Source organism: Ceratotherium simum, chromosome 9, assembly GCF_057802395.1.
Source record: "Ceratotherium simum simum isolate JZ-2026a chromosome 9, ASM5780239v1, whole genome shotgun sequence".
In the NCBI taxonomy this organism is placed as follows: Eukaryota; Metazoa; Chordata; class Mammalia; order Perissodactyla; family Rhinocerotidae; genus Ceratotherium; species Ceratotherium simum.
Window position 1 is genome coordinate 785,544 of NC_141908.1, and position 19,961 is coordinate 805,504.

A 19,961-nucleotide genomic window follows, 5' to 3' on the forward strand; every position below is an offset into this window, starting at 1 on the left:
AAAAAGGAGGATGATGAAATCTGCTAGGACCCAGAAAGGGCAGCAGCAGGAAAGGCCACTGCTCCTGGTCCCCGTGGACCTCAGAAACTTCCAGTTACACCTGGACTCCTACTTCCTGCAGGAGGCAGTGGGAGGTTGGAGCACAGTCCAGGTAAGGGGCAAAGTACACAGTGTACACAGCAAGTACTCAATGGTTTCCCTCTGTCTTCTACTTCGTAGAGTCCCAATAAGAACAAAAATTTAATCACTGCATTGCCCTTGGATCAACAGTAAGGTAGCATTTCTCTCATTAGCGCCTTAAGCTGTGGGAGATTTGATATTCTCCACTGACAAAAATGCACTTTAGTCAAGAATGGAGCCCACCTTCATCGGCACTTACATGTGCAGGGTGATCACCACTGAGGGGGCACGTAGCTGTAGGTGGGTGTTCCGGGGGCCCGATATGTGGGCACTGTGACTGGGTGGGGGGCGACAGGAGTTGGGGAGTGGGCGGTCAGCAGGGTACCTGGAAGAAAGAGCAGTGGGTCTCAGTGGTAGGCAACTCCACCTACACACAAGGCTGGCCTCCCATGCCCGAACGGCTCCATGCTGCCTCTGACGAGAATGCAGGCTTGGCTCTCTTTGCAAGGAGGGCGGTACATAGGAAGAGGGGATGGGCTTGACCTAGAATGCTGCCAGAACTCTGATTATATACAACTCAAAGATATAAACACAGCAAGCTCACATTGATAATGTGTTTGGGGGTGGCCCCGTGGCATAGCAGTTAACTGCGGGTGCTCCACTGCTGGCGGCCCAGGTACGGATCCCAGGCGTGCACTGATGCACTGCTTGGCAGGCCATGCTGTGGCGGCGTGGCATATAAAGTGGAGGAAGATGGGCACGGATGTTAGCCCAGGGCCAATCTTCCTCAGCAAAAAAGGATTGGCAACGGATGTTAGCTCAGGGCTGATCTTCCTCACAAAAAAAGGAGGAGTGGCATCGAATCTCAGCTCAGGGCTAATCTTACATACACACACACATACAAAATAGTTAAGATGATAATAAATAAATGGACGGGAAGGAAGGAGATTCCAAACTACATAAGCTTCTGAGTACATTACGATAAATGTATTTTCCCTATAATTGCGGAAAACTTCAGGACTATCAGAGTCCATTTACAGACAAGCACTACCTCAAGCCTAACAGCCTCCTCTTGCATCTCTTCACTCTCCGTCTCCCTGCCCACACCCAAGCCAGGGCCTGTCATCTCCTCCCTCCACGTGCCTCAAACATGCAGTTTCTGTCTGTGCCACTTCCCCTTGGCCTTCACAGCTAAGTACGGAAAAGTCAAATAAAACAGAGCGAAGCACACATGGTGTCCTGAAACACCTCTCTCTCTGGCACATTTCCTTACACTAAAGTAAAGCCTAGACAAACAATGATGAAACAATATATTTTTAAAAATTCCCAGCCATGGGCAACCAAGTACATTGTGCGTACCTGGGCCCCAGCCACAGACAATTCACATGCCCATAGGAGGTAACCTAATCCCTGGACATTAAATCAAGCCCCTAGGGTTCCATGGTTCCAGGGAGATGTGCCCATCCTCACCAGGGGTCTCCTCTCTCTGTGGTTTATTTTCCTGACCTAGGGGAAGCCTTGGGAAACAGAGCCGATGGATGCCAAAAGATTCCTACAAGCAGCTGTTACCTCTGTTAACACAAGACCAGCTTTCCTAGAGTCATGTAAACATCCAACCATTCAGACAACGTGGCTTGCAAAAGAAGCCCTAAAGAGAAGTATCAAGAGGGCAGGCCCCCAGAACACAAAGTATCCTCTTCTGCTCAAGCTTCATGTGCTCACTGGAGGATGTGGTCACTCCTATCCCTACTGCAAAATGGCCCACCTCACCGACAAAGTGGCCCCATCAAATCCAGAGAGCGATATCCAGTCACAATCCCCGAGAGGGTACTGGTTCATGGTTTATTACTCTAAATCCCACAACCCAGTCTCCTCTCAACTGAAAGGAGAAGGGGAGGGAGAGAAAAAGATAATATGCTGATCCTTCTCAAAAGAAGCACATGTCCTTCCACACAGCACTAGTCAATGAAAAATCAAAGCCAAGGGTCAGAGTACCAGTGAGCTCTCCCTCCCCCAGCTCTCATGCCACCATGGAACAGGCACCCAAGGTCAAGGACTCACCTGCTGACATCGCCATAGTGGTCCCAGCCACCATGCCCATGGTGACCCCGTTGCCTCTAGGCGGAGGGATGGGTGCAGGGTACACTGTCGCCGGCATGCCATTGGGCTGCACCACTGTGGTGTGGTGGATGACATGAGGAGGTGCTGCGTACAGGGGCTGTGTGTAGTACGTGCCTTGCTGTGGGGAATAAGAGAGACATCTGCCACAGGGTCCCATGCCCAGCAGGTCAGAGTCCAGGCGGAACCAACCCTTCCCAGAAACACAGTGCTCAGGAGCACCGTTAATAGGCAACACTGCAGCCCAGGCCTACCTGTGCATATGGACTCTGCTGGGGGTAGGCACTTCGCACAGGGTACACAGCGGTCTGGTAGGGGTTGGGGGAGGAGGAGTACGGCGGCACTGCCCCACTGGTGGGGGAACAGGACACTTTGTAAGGCGTGCCAGGAGTGTAACCTGAAACAAAGAAGGAAGCGCAGAGTGACATCAGCATCATGGCAAGAGTGAGCTCTTCCGTTAGACTCTCTCCCCTAAGATACAGTGAAAAAGACAGTCATAAACCAACAGAGGACATTCACACAACACGATAGATGTCTGAGAGACCCATGCAGCCATACATCTCAAGGTGGGGGTGCTGGACCCCAGGGGAAGAAGTGGAAGGAGGTAAGGGGATCTCCCCTCCCTCCCCAGCGGTGGCCTAGGGCGCAGGACCCCACACGGCTCTGGGGGGGTGGGGAAGTTCTCCAGGGATCACTTTCACTCTCCAAGTTCCCTCACAGCCCGTGGGAAAGCCCCAACCAGAGGAGCCTTAGCCAGTTTCGGGGTTGTCTTCGTCAAGCCAGCACCCCAGGAGGGCATACAGCAAGGGGAGAGCCAGAACACCCCAAGGATCACAAACATCAAAGAAAGCACCCCTCCCCCTGCCCAGTGCACTAGCTGGGCCGGTGGGCGAGAGCAAGGGACTCCCTGCCAAAATACATACACATGTGTTTATAAAGCAGCAGCGGTGAGCGGGCAACCGCAGATGGGAACGGTCAACACAGATTACAAAGGACTAGCACAGGCGCCAAGGGTCGCGGCAGGCTCAGAATACACAGCTGCTTCCACCACCACTCCCCCAAGTGGTGGAAGATGGAATTGCAACCAGATACTTTCACTGTGCAAAGGCACAAACCCACCCCATCAAATAGTATGAAGAGGTATATTAATACTCCGGACCAGAAGGAAAATGACAAGGATCCAGAAATCAATCCTGAAGGCACAGAAATTTATAATCTAAAAGATGGAAAATTCAAAATAGCTATCAGAAAACAACTCAATGACTTATAAGAAAATTCAGAAAGACAGCTCAATAAAATCACAAATAAAATTAATGAACAGAGGGAATTCTTCACAAAAGAGATTGAACTTATAAAGAAAAAAAATCAGAAATGTTGGAGATAAGAAACAAAATGATGCGGCTGGCCCCGTGGCTTAGCGGTTAAGCGCACGCACTCCACTACTGCTGGCCCGGGTTCGGATCCTGGGTGCACACTGACACATCGCTTGTCCAGCCACGCTGGGGCAGCGTCCCACATACAGCAACTAGAAGGATGTGCAAGTAGGACATACAACTATCTACTGGGGCTGTGGGGAGAAAAAGGGAAAAAAAAGGAAGAGGATTGGCAATAGATGTTAGCTCAGGGCTGGTCTTCCTCAGCAAAAAGAGGAAGATTGGCATGGATGTTAGCTCAGGGCTGATGATCCTCACAAAAAAAAAAAAAAAAAGAGAGAGAGAAAGAAAGAAACACAATGAATGAGATAAAGAAAAACATGAAGTCCCTTAATAACAGAGCTGATACTATGGAGGACAGAATGAGCAATTTGGAAGACAGAAATATAGAAATGCTTCAGATGGAGGAAGAGAGAGAACTAAGATTAACAAGAAATGAAGAAATTCTCCAAGAACTATCTGACTCAATTAGAAAATACAACATAAGGACTATAGGTATTCCAGAGGGAAAAGAGAGAGAGAAAGGAGCAGAAAGTCTGTTCAAAGAAATAATAGCTGAGAATTTCCCAAACCTGGGGAAAGAGTTGGAATTACAAGTAAAAGAAGCTAATAGAACTCCTAATTACATCAATGTAAAAAGATCTTCTCCAAAGCATATATATTAAAACTGGCAAAAGTCAATGACAAAGAAAAAAATGTTAAGAGTAGCAAGGCAGAAGAAAATAACTTACAAAGGAACCTCTAGCAGGCTTTCAATGGATTTCTCAACAGAAAGCTTACAGGCTAGGAGAGAGTGAATAATATATTCAAAATTCTGAAAGATGAAAATTTTCAGCCAAGAATATTCTATCCAGCAAAAAGATCCTTCCGATATGATGGAGAGATAAAAACTTTCCCAGAGAAACAAAAGCTGAGGGAGTTCATCACCACAAGATACCCCCTACAAGAAATAATCAAGAAGGCCCCCATACCCAAAAGAAAAGAAAGGGTTTACAAAGCTTTGAGCAAGGAGATAAACAGGCAGACAAAATGAGAAAATTGCAACTATCAGAACAGATTAGCAAACAATTATAACATTAAAAATATAGGAAAGGGGCTGGCTCCGGAGCTTAGCGGTTAAGTGTGCGCGCTCCGCTACTGGCAGCCCGGGTTCGGATCCCAGGCGCGCACCGACACACCGCTTCTCCGGCCATGCTAAGGCCGCGTCCCACATACAGCACCTAGAAGGATGTACAACTGTGACATACAACTATCTGCTGGGGCTTTGGGGGAAAAAAAGGAGGAGGACTGGCAATAGATGTTAGCTCAGAGCCAGTCTTCCTCAGCAGAAAGAGGAGGATTAGCATGGATGTTAGCTCAGGGCTGATCTTCCTCACAAAAAAAAATACAGGAAAGGAAAACATCAAAACTATAATCTCGTCATTTTAATCACAAACTAACATCACAAAACGGAGTAAGCTGTAACAACAATAACCTAGAAGGGGAAGAGGAAACAGATGGAACCTGCTTAGACTAAGGAAATAAGAGGGTATCAGAAAATAGACTTATCTCATATACGAGATATATTTTTGTGTGTGTGTGAGGAAGATTAGCCTTGAGCTAACATCTGATGCCAATCCTCCTCTTTTGGCTGAGGAAGAGTGGCTCTGGGCTAACATCCATGCCCATCTTCCTCTACTTTACATGGGACGCCGCCACAGCATGATTTGACAAGCATTGCATCAGTCCACGCCCAGGATCCAAACCTATGAGCCACAGGCCGCCGAAGCGGAGAGCGCAAATTTAACCACTACGCCACAGCGTCAGCCCACATCTACAGGATTTTTTAAACAAACTTCACGGTAACCACTAAACAAATAATCAGAACAGAGACACAAGTGATAAATAAACAGCAAACTGAGAAAATCATCATAGAGAACTACCAAATTGAATTGGCAGTCCAAAATACATGGGAAGGGCCGGCCCTGTGGCTTGGCGGTTGAGTGCGCGCGCTCTGCTGCTGGCGGCTCGGGTTCGGATCCAAGGCGCGCACCGATGCACCGCTCCTCTGGCCATGCTGAGGCCGCATCCCACATACAGCAACTAGAAGGATGTGCAGCTGTGACATACAACTATCTACTGGGGTTTTGGGGGAAAAAAATAAATAAAATAAAATTTGAAAATACATGGGAAGAGAAGGAAAGGAAATACAGAACAACCGGAAAACAAGTTATAAAAATAGCAGCATTAAGCCCCTGATGTATCAATAATAACTCTAAAGGTAAATGGATTGAATTCTCCAATCAAAAGACAAAGTGGCTGGATGGATTAAAACACAAGAACCAACAATATGCTGCCTCCAAGAGACACATCTCAGCTCTAAAGACAAACAGGCTCAGAGTGAAGGGATGGAAGACGATACTCCAAGCTAATGGCAAAGAAAAGAAAGCAGGTGTTGCCATACTTATATAAGACAAAGTAGACTTCAAGATAAAAAAGGCAATGAGAGAGAACTGAAGATGGCGGCATAGGCAGACTCTGAACTCACCTCCACCCACAGACACAGCCAATTTACAACTAGTCATAGAAAAATTACCCTTGAAAGAGAACTGAAAACTGGATAAGAGGAACTCCTGCAACAAACGACAATCCTAATTGAGTTGGAAGAGGCAGAAATTCCCTTCTGGAGAGGAAAAACACGACTTTCACAAGCTGCAGTGCTTCAAGGCCGCCAGGGAGCAGCCCAAAGGTACGCAGCCTTCCCTGGAGGAGTGAGGACCTGAGCTGGGGAACACCCCAGCTGTAGGCATTTTTTGGACCCAGCACAATCAAGACACATGTCCTAATATCTGACTTTGCCTGCTACTAAAACATTGGGGAGTACCCCAAGAAAAGCTGATTCACAAAGAAATTAAAACCGGCTCTTAAAGGACCCACGCACAAATACACGAATTTCAGAAAGCAACCTAACATCACCAGAAAGAAAGGTGCACAGTGCTTTGGTGAAAAGAGACTCACCTGATAGGCTCTGAGTGCCTCTGGGTGAGAGGTGAGACCTCTCTAGGGACTGGGACATTGGCAGTGGCCATTGTTGTGGCCTGGTGTGCGCGTGCTGATACAGTTGCTGGAAGACGCCATTGGAGTTCTCCCTGGGGCCTGCTAGCCCAGGTCTGCCCCACCCACTAGAGCACCGATTTAATCCAGCTCAGCCAGGGCAGGCAGCCCACCCTAGGGACTGGCCCCACCCAACAACAAGCCCTTGGGCAACTTGTGGTCCTGCTAACGGAGCTGCCTGTATTCGCCACAGCCTGGCAAGTGGGTCCACCTCTGTGGGGCAGGGCGTGTGCCAGGAACGGGTGAAGAATGTGGGGGTGGTGGTGCAGCGTGGGGCTCCCACTTTGGAGAGACTAGGTACACTTCAGGAGGGACTGTGCGTGTGAACCAGTAGGGGGCGGGGCTTGCCAGCTGCAGAAGACTTGTATTTCTCAAAGATCCACATGGGGGTTTGCCCCACCTCCCAAAGCCTGAAACAATTGGGTGCTCCCGTGCCTGAGGCCAGCCCCACTCAGCTGCAATCCTCAGAGAGCTGACAAGAGACCTAAAGGCTGGAGGCTTATAGCAATTGTAACCCCTGAGCCTAACAACCGCCCCGCTGGGGGCCTACTCACTTAATAGAAATACTGCAACACAAATGTGCTATTACAACTTCTAGCCAACTGTGCTGGGGCTCCCCACACCCGATAAAGAGACTGAAGGGCCCACAACAACTACAAGCAGCTGAGCATTACAACAGCTGGCCAGGGGCATAGCTCAGCCTCTCTGGGCACCTACAGGAAGAGCAACCACACCACAACTGAAGGACACATGTAGCCCACACAGGGGTCACTCCTGGAGCATTTGGAAATGAGGGAAGCACACTGCTGGGCCTCATACGGCATCACTTATATAAGGTCACCTCTCCAAGAGCAGGAGACGAAGCTGACCTACCTAATACATAGACACAAGCACAGGGAAAGAGGCAAAAGGAGGAGGCAAAGGAATACATTCCAAGTAAGGGAACAGGACAAAACCCCAGAGAAGAAACTAAGTGAAACAGAAATGAGCAACCTACCCGACAGAGAGTTCAAACAAAGAGTGTTAAGGATGCTCACTGATATTGGGAGAAGAATGGATGAACTCAGTGAGAACGTCAACAAAGAAATGGAAGATATAAAAAAGAACCAATCAGAAACGAAGAATACAATACTGGAAATGAAAAATTCACTGGAGGAACTCAAAAGCAGAGTAGAGGACACAGAAGAACGGCTCTGCAAGCTGGACAAAAGACTAGAAGAAATCACCAAAGCTGAACAGGTAAAAGAAAAAAGAATTAAAAAGAGTGAGGACAGTCTAAGAGACCTCTGGGACAACATCAAGCGCACTAACATCCGTTAAAATGCTAAAAGGAAAAAACCTACAGCCAAGAATACTCTACCTGGCAAGGTTATTATTCAAAATGAAAGGAGAGAGAAAAAGCTTCCCAGACAAGCAAAAATGAAAGGAGTTTGTCACCAAGAAACCAGTACTGCAAGAAATGCTAAAGGGAATTATTGAAGGGGAAAAGAGGAGACCACAAATAGGAAAAAGTATCTATTTCCATAATAAGAGGGTAATGGATACAAACGCACAAAAAAGAGGTTAGATATGATATGAAAAACATAAAATGTGGAAGGAGGGGAGTTAAAGAGTAGTGCTTTCAGATAGAGGTCAAACTAAAGAGATCATCAACTTATTACAGATTCCTATATACATAGATTACTATATACGGACCCCGTGGTAATCACAAACCAGAAACCTATAATAAATACACAAAAAAACTAAGAAAAAGGAACCCAAACATACTACTAAGGAAAGCCATCAAACCACAAGGGAAGAGAACAAGAGAAGAAGAAAGGAACAGAGAAGAACTATTAAAACACCAAGAAAAAAAAGTTAAAACATGGCACTAAGTACATACTTATCGATAGCTACTTTAAACGTCAATGGACTAAATGCTCCAATTAAAAGGCAGAGCGTGGCTGACTGGATAAAAAAACAAGACCCATATATATGCTGGATACAAGAGACATACTTCAGACCTAAACACACCCACACACTGAAAGTGAAGGGATGGAAAAAGATACTCCATGCAAATGGCAATGAAAAGAGCGCTGGGGTAGTAATACTCATATCAGACAAAATAGACCTTAAAATAAAAACTATAACAAGAAACAAAGAAGGGAACTACATAATGATCAAGGGAATAATCCAACAAGAGGATATAACACTTGTAAATATCTATGCACCCAATGCAGGAGCACCTAAATATATAAAGCAACTATTAACAGACACAAAATGAGAAGTAGACAGTAACACAATAATAGTAGGGGACTCCACTGACACCAATGGATAGATCATCCAAACAGAAGATCAATAAGGAAACACTGGCTTAAAATGACAAACTAGAACAGATGGACCTAGTAGATATATACAGAACATTCCATCCAAAAACCGAAGAATACACGTTCTTTTCAAATGCACATGCAACATTCTCCAGGATTGATCACATATTAGGCCACAAAACAAGTCTACATAAATTTAAGAAGATCGAAATAATACCAAGCATCTTTTCTGACCACAACGGTATGAAACTAGAAATCAACTATAGGAAGAAAATCAGAAAAGCTACAAATACGTGGAGATTAAACAAAATGCTACTGAACAACGACTGGGTTAACGAAGAAATCAAAAAATACCTGGAGACAAATGAAAATGAAATTACAACATGCCAGAATTTATGGGATACAGCAAAAGTGGTTCTAAGATGGAAGTTTATAGCAATACAGGCCTATCTCAACAAACAAGAAAAATCTCAAATAAACAATCTAACAATGCACCTAAAGGAACTGGAAAAAAGAAGAACAAACAAAGCCCAAAATCAGTAGAAGAAGGGAAATAATAAAAATCAGAGCAGAAATAAATGAAACAGAGTCTAAAAAAACACTAGAAAAAATTAATAAAACCAAGAGCTGGTTTTTTGAAAAGATAAACAAAATTGACAAACCTTTAGTTAGACTCACCAAACAAAAAAGAGAGAAGGGTCAAATGAGTAAAATCAGAAATGAAAGAGGAGAAATTACAACAGACACCTCAGAAATAAAAAAGATTATAAGAGAATGCTATGAAAAGCTATATGCCAACAAATTGGACAATCTGGAAGAAACGGATAAATTCTTAGAATCATACAACCTTCCAAAACTGGATCAAGAAGAAACAGAGAATTTGAATAGACCAATCACCACTAAGGATATTGAAACAGTAATCAAAAACCTCCCCCAAAATGAAAGTCCAGGACCAGACAGCTTCCCTGGTGAATTCTACCAAACATTCAAAGAAGACTTAATACCTATGCTTCTCAAACTCTTCCAAAAAATTGAGGAGGGGGGGTTATCTCCCTAAAACTCATTCTACAAAGCCGACATTACCCTGATACCAAAACCAGACACAGACAACACAAAAAAAGACAATTACAGGCCAATATCACTGATGAACATCGATGCAAAAATCCTCAACAAAATACTAGCAAATCGCATACAATACATTAAAAAGATTATACACCATGATCAGGTGGGATTTATTTCAGGGATGCAGGGATGGTTCAACATTTGCAAATCAATCAACGTGATACACTACATTAACAAAATGAAGAATAAAAATCACATGATCATCTCAATAGATGCAGAGAATGCATTTGACAAGATACAGCATCCATTTATGATAAAAACTCTGAATAAAATGGGTATAGAAGGAAAGTACCTCAACCTAATAAAGGCCACATATGACAAACCCACAGCTAATATCATCCTCAATGGTAAAAAACTGAAAGCGATCCCTCTAAGAACAGGAACTAGACAAGGATGCCCACTCTCACCACTCCAATTTAACATAGTATTGGAAGTCCTAGCCAGAGCAATCAGGCAAGAAAAAGAAATAAAAGGGATCCAAATTGGAAAGGAAGAAGTGAAACCGTCATATTTGCAGATGACATGATTTTATATATAGAAAACCCTAAAGAACCCACCAAAAAACTTTTACACATAATAAATGAATACGGTAAAGTTGCAGGATACAAAATCAACAGACAAAAATCAGTTGCATTTCTATACACTAACAATGAAGTAGCAGAAAGAGAAATTAAGACTACAATTCCATTTACAATTGCAACAAAAAGAATAAAATACCTAGGAATAAACTTAATCAAGGAGGTGAAAGATCTGTACACTGAAAACTATAAAACATTGCTGAAAAAAACGGAAAAAGACACAGAGAAATGGAAAGATATTCCATGCTCTTGGATTGGAAGAATTAACATCGTTAAGATGTCCATACTTCCTAAAGCAATCTATAGATTCGATCCAATCCCTATCAAAGTTCCAATAACATTTTTCACAGAAATAGAACAAAGAATCCTAAAATTTATAGGAATAAGAGACCCTGAATAGCTCAAGGAATCCTGAGGAAAAAGAACAAAGCTGGAGGTATCACACTCCCTGATTTCAAAATGTACTACAAAGCTATAGTAACCAAAACAGCATGGTACTGGCACAAAAACAGACACACAGATCAATGGAACAGAATCGAAAGCCCAGAAATAAACCGACACATCTATGGACAGCTAGTCTTCAACAAAGGAGCCAAGAACATACAATGGAGAAAGGAAAGTCTCTTCAATGAATGGTGCTGGGAAAACTGGATAGCCACATGCAAAAAAAATGAAAGTAGAACATTACCTTACACAAAAATTAACTCAAAATCGATTAAAGACTGGAATGTATGACTGAAACCATGAAACTTCTAAAAGAAAACATAGGCAGTATGCTCTTCGACATCAGTCTTAGCAACATATTTTCAAGCACCATGTCTGACCAGGCAACAGAAACAATAGAAAAAATAAATGGGACTACATCAAACTAAAAAGCTTCTGCACATCGAAGGAAACCATTAATAAAACAAAAAGACAACCTAACAATTGGGAGAAGATATTTGCAAACCATACATCTGATAAGGGGTTAATCTCCAAAATATATAAAGAACACATGCATCTGAACAACAAAAAAACTAACAACCCAATTAAAAAATGGGCAAAAGACCTGAACAGACATTTCTCCAAACAAGATATACAGATGGCCAACAGGCACATGAAGAGATGTTCAACATCATTAACTATCAGGGAAATGCAAACCAAAACTACAATGAGATATCACCTCACTCCCATCAGAATGGCTATAGTTAACAAGACAGGAAACAACACGTGTTGGAGAGGATGTGGAGAGAAGGGAACTCTCATACACTGCTGGTGGGAGTGCAAACTGGTGCAGCCACTATGGAAAACAGTATGGAGATTCCTCAAAAAATCAAGGATAGAACTACCATATGATCCAGCTATTCCACTGCTGGGTATTTATCCAAAGAACATGAAAACACCAATGTGTAAAGATACATGCACCCTGTGTTCACTGCAGCGTTATTCACAATAGCCAAGACTTGTAAGCAACCTAAGTGCCCATCAAGGAAGGAATGGATAAAGAAGATGTGGTATATATACACAATGGAAAACTGCTCAGCCATAAGAAACGATGAAATCCAGCCATTTGTGACAACATGGATGGACACTGAGCATATCATGTAATGTGAAATAAATCAGAAGGAGAACGTCAAATACCGTATGATCTCACTCATTAAGTAGCAGATAATGACAACAACAAACAAACAGAGATTGGACTGGTGGTTACCAGAGGGGAAGGGCAGAGGGAGGAGGGCAAAAGGGATAATTAGGCACATGTGTGGGGATGGATTGTAATTAGTATTGGGGTGGTGAACATGAGAATACGATGTAATCCATGCAGAAATAGAAATATAATGATGTACACCTGAAATTTATACAAGGTTATAAACCAATGTTACCACAATAAACAAACAAAAAAGATGCATAATATAAAAAAATAAGTAAATAAACAAAAATGTAACTACGGTGGGGGAATTCTGAAAAAAAAGGCAATGAGAATGTGGAATATAAACTAACACACAGACAGAGAGAACAGTTTGGTGGTTACCAGTGGGAAGGGAGTTGGGGGTGGGCACAAGGCATGAAGGGGAGCATTTATATGGTGACTGACAATAATGTACAACTGGAATCTCACAATGTTATAAACTATTATGACATCAATTAAAAAAAGGTAAAAAAAAAAAAAAGGCAATAAGAGACAAAGAGGGGCAGTATATACTGATAAAAGGGACTCTCCATCAAAAGGACATAACACTTATATACGCACCCAACACAAGAGCACCAAAGTACATAAAGCAACAATCAACAAACCTAAAAGGAGATATTAACAACAACACAATAATAGTAGGGGACCTTAACACCCCACTTACACCAATGGATAGATCATCCAGCCAGCAAGTCAACAAGGACATAGTGGATTTAAAAGAAAAACCAGGGCCGGCCCCGTGGCTTAGCGGTTAAGTGCACGCGCTCCACTGCTGGCGGCCCGGGTTTGGATCCCGGGTGCGCACCGATGCACCCCTTCTCCGGCCATGCCGAGGCCGCGTCCCACATACAGCAACTAGAAGGATGTGCAACTATGACGTACAACTATCTACTGGGGCTTTGGGAGGAAAAAAAAAAACAGGAGGATTGGCAATAGATGTTAGCTCAGGGCTGGTCTTCCTCAGCAAAAAGAGGAGGATTAGCATGGATGTTAGCTCACGGCTGATCTTCCTCACAAAAAAATAAAAATAAAAATAAATAATAAAAGAAAAACCAGACCAGATGGACTTAATAGATATATATAGAACACTCCATCCAAAAGCAGCAGAATACACATTATTCTCAAGTGTACATGGAACATTCTCAATGATAGACCAAATGCTGGGAAACAAGGCAAACCTCAATAAATCTAAGAAGACTGACATCATAATAAGTATTTTTTCCAACCATAATGCTATGAAACTAGAAAAAAACTACAAGAAGAAAGCTGGAAAAGTGACAAAGATGTGGACACTAAACAACATGCTACTGAACAACCAACGGATCACTGAGGAAATTAAAGGAGAAATCAAAAATAACTGGAGACAAATGAAAGTGAAAATACACCATACCAACTCAAATGGGATGCAGCAAAAGCGTTCCCAAGAGGGAAACTCATAGCAATACAGGCCCACCTCAACAAACAAGAAAAATTTCAAATAAACAATCTTAAATTACACCTAACAGAAGTAGAAAAGAACAAACAAAGCCCAAAGTCAGCAGAAGGAGGGAAATAATGAAAATTAGAGCAGAAATAAATGAAATGGAAACAAAAAAAACAGTAAAAGGGATCAATGAAACAAAGAGCTGGTTCCCTGAGAAAATAAACAAAATTGACAAACCCTTAGCCAGACTCACTAAGACAAAAAGAGAGAAGGCTCAATTCAATAAAATTAGAAATGAAAGAGGAGAAATTAACACAGATGTCACAGAAATACAAAGGACTATAAGAGAATACTATGAAAAACTATATGCCAACAAATTGGACAATCTAGAAGAAATGGATAAATTCTTAGACTCATAAAACCTTCCAAAACTGAATCAAAAGAAGTAGAGGATCTGAATGGACCAATCACAATTAAAGAGATTGAAACAGTAATCAGAAACCTCCCAAAAAATAAATGTCCAGGACCAGATGGCTTCTCTGGAGAATTTTACAAACATTCAAAGATTTAATACCTATCCTTCTCAAACTATTCCAAAAAACTGACGAAGACAGAACACTTCCTAACACATTCTACAAGGCCAACATCACCCTGATCCCAAAACCAGACAAGGACAACACAAAGAAGGCAAATTACAGTCCAATATCGCTGATGAACACAGATGCAAAAATCCTGAACAAAATATTGGCAAACCGAATACAGAAATACATTAAAGGGATCATACACCATGATCAGAGGGATTTATAGCAGGGACACACGGGTGGTTCAACATCCACAAATCAATCACAGTGATACACCACATTAACAAAATGAGGAATAAAAACCACACGATCATCTCAACAGATGCAGAGAATCTGACAAGATCCAATTTCCATTTATGATAAAAATTCTCAATAAAATGGGTATAGAAGGAAAGCATCTCAACATAATAAAGGTCATATATGACAAACCCACAGCCAACATCATACTCAATGGTGAATAACTGAAAGCCATCCCTCTGAGAACAGGAAGAAGACAAGGGTGCTCACTCTTGCCACTCTTATTCAACATAGTACTGGAGGGTTTGGCCAGAGCAATTAGGCAAGAAAAAGAAATAAAGAATAACCAAATTGGCAATGAAGAAGTGAAACTCACGCTGTTTGTAGATGACATGATTTTACACATAGAAAACCCTAGGGGCAAGCCCCGTGGCTTAGCGGTTAAGTGTGCACGCTCGGCTACTGGCGGCCCAGGTTCGGATCCTGGGCGCGCAGTAACGCACCGCTTGTCTAGCCATACTGAGGTGGTGTCCCACATACAGCAACTAGAAGGATGTGCAACTATTACAGACAACTATCTACTGGGGCCTTGGGGAGAAAAAGGGAAAAAAAAAAAAAAGGAGGATTAGCAACAGATGTTAACTCAGGGCCGGCCTTCCTCAGCAAAAAGAGGAGGATTGGCATGGATGTTAGCTCAGGGTTGATCTTGCTCACCAAAAAGAAAAAAAACCCTAAAGAATCCACTGGATGGGGCCCGCCTGGTGGTGTAGTGCTTACGTTTGCGTGCTCCACTTTGGCAGCCTGGGGTGCGTGGGTTCAGATCCCAGGCACAGAGCTATGCACCACTTATTTAAGCCACACTGTGGCAGGTGTCCCACATACAAAATAGAGGAAGACTGGCAAAGATGTTAGCTCAGGGCTAATCTTCCTCATCAAAAAAAAAAAAAAAACAAGAATCCATCAGAAAACTATTAGAAATAATCAACAACTACAGGGAAGTTGCAGGGTACAAAATCAACTTAGAAAAATCAGTTGCATTTCTATAGTCTAATAATGAACTAACAGAGAACTCAAGAATACAATCCCATTTACAATCACAACAAAAAGAATAAAATATCTAGGAATAAATTTCACCAAGGAGGTGAAAGACCTATACAATGAAAACTATAAGACATTATTGAAAGAAATCAATGATGACATAAAGATATGGAAAGATATCTCATGCACTTGCATTGGAAGAATAAATATAGTTAAAATGTCCATACTACCTAAAGCAATCTACAGATTCAGTGCAATCCCAATCAGAATTCCAATGACATTCTTCATGAAAATAGAACAAAGAATCCTAAAATTCATATGGGGCAACAAAGGGCCCTGAGTAGCTAAAGCGATCCTGAGAAAAAAAAAACAAAGCTGGAGGCATCACAATCCCTGACTTCAGAATATACTACAAAGCTATAGCAATCAAAACAGCATGGTACTGGTACAGAAACAGACACACAGATCAATGGAACAGAATTCAAAGCCCAGAAATAAAACAACACACCTGTGGACAGCTGATCTTTGACAAAGGAGCTAAGAACATACAATTGAGAAAGCAAAGTCTCTTCAATAAATGGTGCTGGGAAAACTGGACAGCCACTTGCAAAAGAATGAAATTAGATCATTATCTTACACCACACACAAAAATTAACTCAAAATGGATTAAAGACTTGAATGTAAGACCTGAAACTATAAAACTCCTACAAGAAAATATAGGCAGTACACTCTTTGACACTGGTCTTAGAAGGATCTTTTCGAACCATGTCCACTCAGGCAAGGGAAACAGAAGAAAAAATAAAAAAATGAGACTGCATCAGACTAAAGAGCTTCTGCAAGGCAAAGGAAACCAGGAACAAAACAAAAAGACAACCCATCAACTGGGAGAAAATATTTGCAAATCATATATCTAAAAAGGGGTTAACCTCCATAATATATAAAGAACTCAGACAACTGAACAACAACAAAAAAAACCAGATCAAAAAATGGGCAGAGGATCTGAATAGACATTTTTCCAAAGATAAACAGATGGCCAATAGGCAGATGAAAAGATGTTCAACACCACTAATCATCAGGCAAATGCAAATCAAAAGTACGATGAGATATCACCTTACGCCCGTTAGAATGGCTATAATCAATAAGACAAAAAATAACAAATGTTGGAGAGGATGTGGAGAAAAGGGAACCCTCATACACTGCTGGTGGGAATGCAAATTGGTGCAGCCACTACGGAAAACAGTACAGACATTTCTCAAAAAATTAAAAACCGAAATACCATACGACCTAGCTATCCCACTACTGGGTATTTATCCAAAGAACTTGAAATCAACAATTCAAAGAGACTCATGCACCCCTATGTTCACTGCAGCATTATTCACTATAGCCAAGATGTGGAAGCAATCCAAGTGCCCATCGACTGATGAATGGATAAAGACGATGTCGGGGGTACACCCACACACACCCACACACACACACAATGGAATACTACTCAGCCATAAAATTGTCCCATTCGCAACAACATGGACGGACCTTGAGGGTATGATGTTAAGTGAGATAAACCAGAAAGAGAAAGACAAACACCAGATTATTTCACTTATATGTGGAAGATAAACTAACACATGCATAGAGAACAGATTAGTGCTAATCAGAGGGGATGGGGGTTGGGGGGTGGGTATAAGGGGTAATGGGGCACATTTATATGGTGACTGACAAATAATAATGTACAACTGAAATTCCACAATGTTATAAACTTTTATGACCTCTATAATACAAAAAAAAAAAAATAATGAAGGAAACCCAATGGCCTTAGTTCAAATCTACATTCGGGAAGGCACAGGGAAGGGACTGAGTCACAGTGAAGAGCGAAGTCAAGATCTGACACCACTGTGGCTTCGTCTGTCTGTCCTCCACCAAGATTTCACTTCATTTCTTAGACTTTACCTGCAAGTATGTGTGTGGTGGGGGGGGAGGTGTTTGGGGAGGAGGGAACAACCAAGGGAGCAAGCTCTACTGAGAGTACACTCACCCCTGGACAGGAAGGAGATGCCTGCCCTGGTGGAGTATGAAATGGTGTGGCCTTCCGGGGGCACGATGTGGCATTAAAGTTTGTATGTCTTTCAACCCCACAATTACACTTCTAGAAGTTTGTTTTAAAGAAATAAGCATTGGATTTGAACACAGACAACTGAAAGCATGCTCATCACAGTGTTGTTTATTACAGCAAAAACAAAAGAAGAATCTTGTCAAACACGAGGGCTAGGGTAAAAAGACTTCTGGGTTAAGAGAGCAGGTTGAACACACACATTTGCCCTTGTCCCCACCTAAAATGACAATAAAGCAGATTAATAAATAAAAGGACAAAAGCCATACAGATCAAGAATGGAAGAGAAGACAACATTTTGAAACCTAAAAAGCAGAAGTGGGAAATGATTTAGCATACTCAAAAAAGCTACACTGTCAGCCAGCACTGAAGAGAATCTAGATGCAGCCTGATGCCGGGAAAGCCCCTTTCTCAAGACCTAGCAACGTCTAGGTCCTCAAGACCTAGCGCTTGATTCCAGGAGCTGATGAAGGGCTACTATCTGGAAGAGTGGCTGAGTTTATCTGGTCTGCAATAAGATACCTGGCTCCCCTTGCTGACCCCCACCTCAACAGAGAACAGGGGTTTATTCTTTGGGAAAGCAAGAGAGGGTCTCTGAACTGCTGTCTTCATAGCACCTTTATTCATACTGATCAAATGTCCACCAGAAAACTATGATACGTCCATACAATGAAATACTACTCAGCAACCAAAAGGACAGAACTGCTGATACACACGAGATAAATCTCAAAAAAATTATAATATGCAAAAGAAGCCAGACACAAGAATACATGCTGTCTGAGTCCACTGATATGAAAACTCTAGGAAAGACCAACTTAGTCTACAATGATAGGAAACTAACTACAGCCACCCATTGCTTAATGACAGGTATACGTTCTGAGAAATGTGTTGTTAGGCAATTACATCATTGTATGAACATCACAGAGTGCACTTACACAAACCTAGATGGTGTAGCCTGCACACACCTAAGTTATACTATAGCTTATTGCTCCTGGGCCACAAACCTGTACAGCATGTTACTGTACTGAATACTGAGGGCAATTCTAACACAGTGATAAGTATCTGTGTATCTAAACATATCTAAACACAGAAAAGATATAAAAGATAAAAAAATGGTACATGTGTATAAGATACTTATCGTGAATGGAGCTTGCAGGAGTGGAAGTTGCTCTGGGTGAGTCAGTGAGTGGGTGGTGAGTGAGCCCTAGCACATTAGTGGACACCACTGTAGACTTGATAAACACTGGACACTTAGGCTACACTAAATTTATCAAAAAATATTTTCTTTCTCTAATAATAAATTAACCTTAGCTTACTGTAACTTTTTTGCTTTATAACCTCTTTGTTTTTAACTTTTTGACTCTTATGATAGCACTTAGCTTAAAACACAAACACACTGTACAGCTTACAAAAATATTTGCTTTCTTTATATTCTTATTCTATAAGCTTTTTTTCTATTTTTAAAAATTTTTAATTTTTTTTACTTTTTAAACTTTTTTGTAAAAACTAAGACACAAACACACACATTAGCCCAGGCCTAAACACAGGGTCAGGATCATCAGTATCACTGTCTTCTATCTTCATATCTTGTCCCATTGGAAGGTCTTCAGGGATAATAACACTCATGGAGCTGTCATCTCCTAGGATAACAATGCCTTCTTCTGAAATACCTCCTGAAGGACTTGCCTGAGGTTCTTCTTGAGGAGATATCACTCTTTTCACAAATATGTCCATGGCGGTTTGCTTGGTTTGTTTCTTTTTTTCATCACAGATTTGCTTTTAAGCAGATAATGCACCATGAACATTCTTCCTTATTAATGAAAACCTTTCAGTGTTGGGGTCCATGTTTTCAAACTTAAGGAGCTCGTTAAGATCTGCAAAAACTTCTGCTAAACCCTTCATTGTGAATTTTCTTGGGGGTTCTTCTTTTTCTTCTCCTGCAGTTTTCTTTTCTCTTGCCTTTTCTTCACCTATGCGTTCCCCTTCCAGTTCCAACAACTTCTCGTTACTCAGTTCCTCAGGAACCACCTCTAGGAGCTCCTCAATGTCATCCTCATCCTCACCCAGGCTAAAGATGTTTGCCGTCTCAACCACAGCTTTGTTGATTTTTGCTGTCTCCTCACCCTTGGCAAATCCTTCAAA

General features: G+C 42.0%; 1 protein-coding gene across 4 annotated transcripts in view; it reads right to left on the bottom strand.

The window, feature by feature from the left end:
• Window positions 1–19,961, bottom strand: part of FAM168B (family with sequence similarity 168 member B) — a 59,379-nt gene that overhangs the window by 4,641 nt on the left and 34,777 nt on the right. For all 4 annotated transcript variants that reach the window (XM_087434986.1, XM_087434987.1, XM_087434989.1 and 1 more), the window contains 3 exons: window positions 2,493–2,635; window positions 2,182–2,359; window positions 380–505 (listed from right to left, as the gene is read on the bottom strand). In XM_087434986.1, coding sequence (XP_087291112.1) covers window positions 393–505; window positions 2,182–2,359; window positions 2,493–2,635 — 434 coding nt within the window. In that variant the 3' untranslated portion in view covers window positions 380–392. The remainder of the gene's footprint in view (window positions 1–379; window positions 506–2,181; window positions 2,360–2,492; window positions 2,636–19,961) is intronic.